The sequence below is a fragment of the Nicotiana tabacum genome, chromosome 6 (assembly GCF_000715075.1).
Source record: "Nicotiana tabacum cultivar K326 chromosome 6, ASM71507v2, whole genome shotgun sequence".
Lineage (NCBI taxonomy): Eukaryota > Viridiplantae > Streptophyta > Magnoliopsida > Solanales > Solanaceae > Nicotiana > Nicotiana tabacum.
In genome coordinates, this window is record NC_134085.1 from 216298795 (window position 1) to 216303356 (window position 4562).

A 4562-nucleotide genomic window follows, 5' to 3' on the forward strand; every position below is an offset into this window, starting at 1 on the left:
AATATGTACTGAAGCTAAAAGTATAAAAAAAAATTATTTTTTTATAAATAGAGAAACAAAGTTGTTAAACAGTATTATGTAATATTTATTGTTGATTTTTCTTAATTATTTACTTAGTCATAAAGATAATATCTTTAATGCTTTTATTTTTTATAAAGCTGAGATGGAAAATCAACTTAGTAAAAAGATAAAGAGATTTATATTTGATAGTAGAACAACAACAACAACAACAACAACGGCCCAGTATAATCTCACAAGTGGGGTCTGGGGAGGGTAATATATACGCAGACCTTACCCCTACCCCGAGGGGCAGAGAGGCTGTTTCCAGGAGACCCTCGGTTTAAGAAAGCAACAAGAGACGATATATTAGTACCATCAATAGAATCATAATAAAATAACATCAATATAAGAAATATGAAATAGATGGAAGGTATAATAATAACCAGTAGCTAAAGCCCTGCATCAGTAGATTACCACTAGAATCCTAAAACTAACTCCTAACTGTCTAATCTCACTCTAGTGCGCTGTAGAAATATTCACAACTTCCCCCTAGCCTACAACCTTAATGTTCGACCTCCACAATTCCCTGTCAAGGGTCATGTCCTCAGCAATTCTAAGTCGCGTCATGTCCTGCCTGATCACCTCTCCCCAATTCGTCTTAGGTCTCCCTCTACCTCTCCTCGTACCCACCATAACCAGTTGCTCACACCTCTTCACCGGTGCATCAGTGCTCCTCCTGTGAATGTGCCCGAACCATCGAAGTCTTGCTTCCCGCATCTTATCCTCCATGGGAGTCACGCCCACCTTCTCTCGAATTTCTTCATTCCTAATCTTATCCATCTTTGTATGCCCGTACATCCACCTCAACATCCTCATCTCTGCTACTTTCATCTCTGGATGTGTGAGTTTTTAACCGGCCAACACTCAGTCCCATACAACATGGCAAGCCTAACCACTGCTCTATAAACTTACCTTTTAGTAACGGTGGCACTTTCTTATCACACAGGACTCCCGATGCTAACCTCCACTTCATCCACCCCACCCATATACGGTGTGTGACATCCTCATCGATCTCCCCGATCCCCTGAAAAACCGACCCAAGGTACTTGAAACTATGCCTCTTGGGAATGACTTGAGAGTCAAGCCTCGCGTCCACTCCCGCTTCCGTTGGCTCGACCCCAAATTTGCACTCAAGGTATTCCGTCTTCGTCCTGCTCAACTTGAAACTTTTAGAATCAAGGTCATGTCTCCAAACCTCTAGCCTCTCGTTGACGCTGCTTCGTGTCTCATCAATTAGAACTATGTCATCAGCAAATAGCATGCACCATGGCACCTCTCCTTGAATATGATGAGTTAGTGCATCCATCACCAGGGCAAATAGGAATGGGCTGAACGCAGACCCTTGGTGCAACCCCGTAACAACCGGCAAGTGCTCGGAGTCGCCTCCTACTGTCCTAACCTGAGTCTTAGCTCCATCATACATGTCTTTAATCAGCCTAATGTAGGCAACCGGAACCCCTTTAGCCTCCAAGCAGCTCCATAAGACCTCCCTAGGAACCTTGTCGTACGCTTTCTCCAGATCAATAAACACCATGTGGAGATCATTCCTCCGATCCCTGTATTGTTCCACCATCCTCCTAATAAGGTGGATAGCTTATGTGGTAGATCGCTCCGGCATGAACCCGAACTGATTTTCTGAAATAAATAGCGTCCTTCGCACTCTCATTTCCACCACTCTCTCCCAAACTTTCATGGTATGACTCAATAATTTGATACCCCTATAGTTGTTACAATTCTATATTTGATAGTAGAAGAGAATATTTAATTCTGACCCATTCTTTAAAAGAAAAAAAAGGAATAATGCACGAAGTAACATCTCCTTACTCGCTCGAGTCTAATGGAGTAATTGAAAGGAAAAACAAAACAACCAAGTTTGAACAAAGAAAATTAGAGAAAGAAAGACAGTTGTGGACCACAAATTCCAAAACTTTATGGTTCAACAATTCCACTGAAGTTGACAAAATTTTAAAGCTAAATTAGAGTAGTTCAACTTAGTATTATAAAATTAAAATTAAAATATTCAAAAACTAAATTGAACGAAGAGTGTACTAAACAATTGTAAAATCTGCCAAAATAGCGTAATCAAACAAAATGCAAACTACATGGTCCAGTACATCTTATCAAGATGTTTTTTTGTAAATTACATAAGAATTAGAACAATCAATTTTGGCTCTAAATGTATCAATCATAAGGAAAATCTAATATCCTCTATTTCTCAGCAATTCAAGAAATTAGGAGTAACTTAATTTCAATTCTAACCTGACAGGTAATCTTCATTATTTTTAAGTTTACAAATTTTACTTTTTTTTATGGAGAATTTTATATACATATCTTTTGGGTGATTTAATCTGTATCTCAAGGATGAAATTGAAAGGTAATTATATGCTCACGTCATACATCTAGTAACAAACAGAACATGAATCAAAAAGAACGACCCACAATTTAAAAATTAATTGCATGACTATATAAAACTATAGTCTTGACAAAATATTGTTAAGGGCTAGGACAATGTTATCATAATACTCCCATACACGTGGCACATCCTTATCCCTAGCTGCAAAATCCAATCTTGAAACAGTATTGAACAAAATGGAGTAAAGCTTCCTCAACTCAGGCCTCAGTTTTCCTGGTTTAGCTTGGATGATGGTGTAGATATCTTGTTTAAGTAAAGCTGAGCTTTTTCTCAAAGCCTTTTGAGCTTCTTTCCATGTTTCTGCCTCTAACAATTCTTTGACTTGTAATAAACTCTTTGCATGGCTTTGAATCCCATTTTCTGCTTCTTCAAGTGTCTGGTCAGGAACTGTGATTCTGAAATCAAAGGCATTGGCAGTTTTTTCACTTAAAAGAATGAATGAAGTTGCACCAAGATTTAGACTTGTTCTTCGAGTGAAGTGGTGGGAATGGAGGCACATTTGAGTTCTGTTTTTGCTTTGGTTTAGGTTAAAAGGGTTGGGAATGGAAGAAGGAAAAGGAATTAATGGTTGGATTGGTTTTTGAACCAAAGGTATAAGTAGTGCCATTCTAAAATATGGACTTTTGATTTTTCAAGATTGAACAAATTTAATTGGAGAATATCTGAACAATTTACGAACCTGAAACAAAATCTGGAAAATGTAAAGCCAGGCAAAAAAAAAATGAAACAGCCAAGGAATAATAAGAAATTAAATAAGGAGCCCCCGGCGAGGATCGAACTCGCGACCTTTCGCTTACGAAGCGAACGCACTACCACTATGCTACGGAGGCCTGTTGATATATATGTTCCTCAGATATTTTAATATATCCAATATCTGAAATGTACTTCGTTCATGAAGACACTATAATAATTGAACGATCTTTTGTTATGAACGATTTTGGGCCAAGCGACAAGAGTCTAAGGTGGAGGGAAAATTTTGGAAAATTGAAAAATTATGTGTGAAACCAAGGTAAGGGTGTATTGTGGGTCGGGCCCAGTCCGGGAAATCTAGCAAACGGGCCGGTCCCTAACGGTCCTAAAAGCCTAATGTGGGCCGGTCCTCACCAAATAGACCGCGAGCCCGGGACCATTTAAAAAAAAATTAAAAAGGCCAACGGTCTGAAATTTAAAAACTAGCAGTTGGCCTGCAATTTTAGCCGTTTGGCGTTTTAAAAAATAGACATTTGGCCCACAAACTTTGTTTTAACCCCAAACTTTTTATAATTACACTTTTCCCTATTCTCAACTATAAATACTCCATAATTCTTTCATTTTCACTCGCAAATTCATCAATCTCTCTCTAATTTTCTTCTATAATTGCTTACTTTATTATTGCAATTTTGTGAAAATTTGTTTAGTTGGTGAATTGAAGTATTCAAGTCTTCAACGATATTCAATTTTCAAGAAGTTGTTCGTCAATTCGGCAAACTCGTTCTAACTCTTAAGTTTTAATATTATAGTTTTGTTTGTTTTAGTTAGTATAATTATAATTAATATGGACTTTTCTTTGAAAAAAATATTTGGTGGTAAGGGTAAGAGAAAATCTAAAATTGGTGAATCTAGTCGCCAAACTACTACTCTTTCCCCGGCTCCCCGACCCAGACCTGTTACCCGTCCTCCTCCACCTGTTATTCTTGATAGTGATAACCCTTGTTTTTAATTTTTCGATAGTCAATTTTGCCATGATAGTGCACCAGGTCAACAATTAAATGATGAAGTTATGAATGCTCTTTATCCTAATCAAATTATCTTTGAAAATGATGAGGAAAATGATGATTTAGATGAAATGCAACCGGATTTAGATGATACACCTACTAGTCCTGTTAATAACCCAATTGATAATAATCCAAATGATGCCCCGTTTGACCCTCCTGTAGTAACCCCTGCTTTTAATAGACAACCTTCTAAACGGACCGAAACATCTCTTGTTTGGCACTTTTTTACTCAACTAAGAGAACAAAATAAGGCTAAGTGTAAAACTTGTGGGTCTTTGATGGCTCATAAATATACTGGAGACCGTAGCGGTACGAGTACTTTGACTAGACATATA

The 4562-nt window shown here is 37.7% G+C and overlaps 1 protein-coding gene and 1 non-coding gene across 2 annotated transcripts; both read right to left on the reverse strand.

Moving 5' to 3' along the window:
* Positions 1–2427: 2427 nt before the first annotated feature.
* On the reverse strand, positions 2428–3238 carry LOC107775253 (psbQ-like protein 3, chloroplastic). Its single transcript, XM_016594971.2, has one exon. It carries the CDS (start codon positions 3078–3080, stop codon positions 2532–2534), a length of 549 nt encoding a protein of 182 aa, XP_016450457.2. The 5' UTR covers positions 3081–3238; the 3' UTR covers positions 2428–2531.
* Positions 3232–3303, reverse strand: TRNAT-CGU (transfer RNA threonine (anticodon CGU)). Its single transcript has one exon. It is a non-coding gene; the product is annotated as a tRNA-Thr (tRNA).
* Between the last annotated feature and the right edge of the window lie 1259 nt (positions 3304–4562).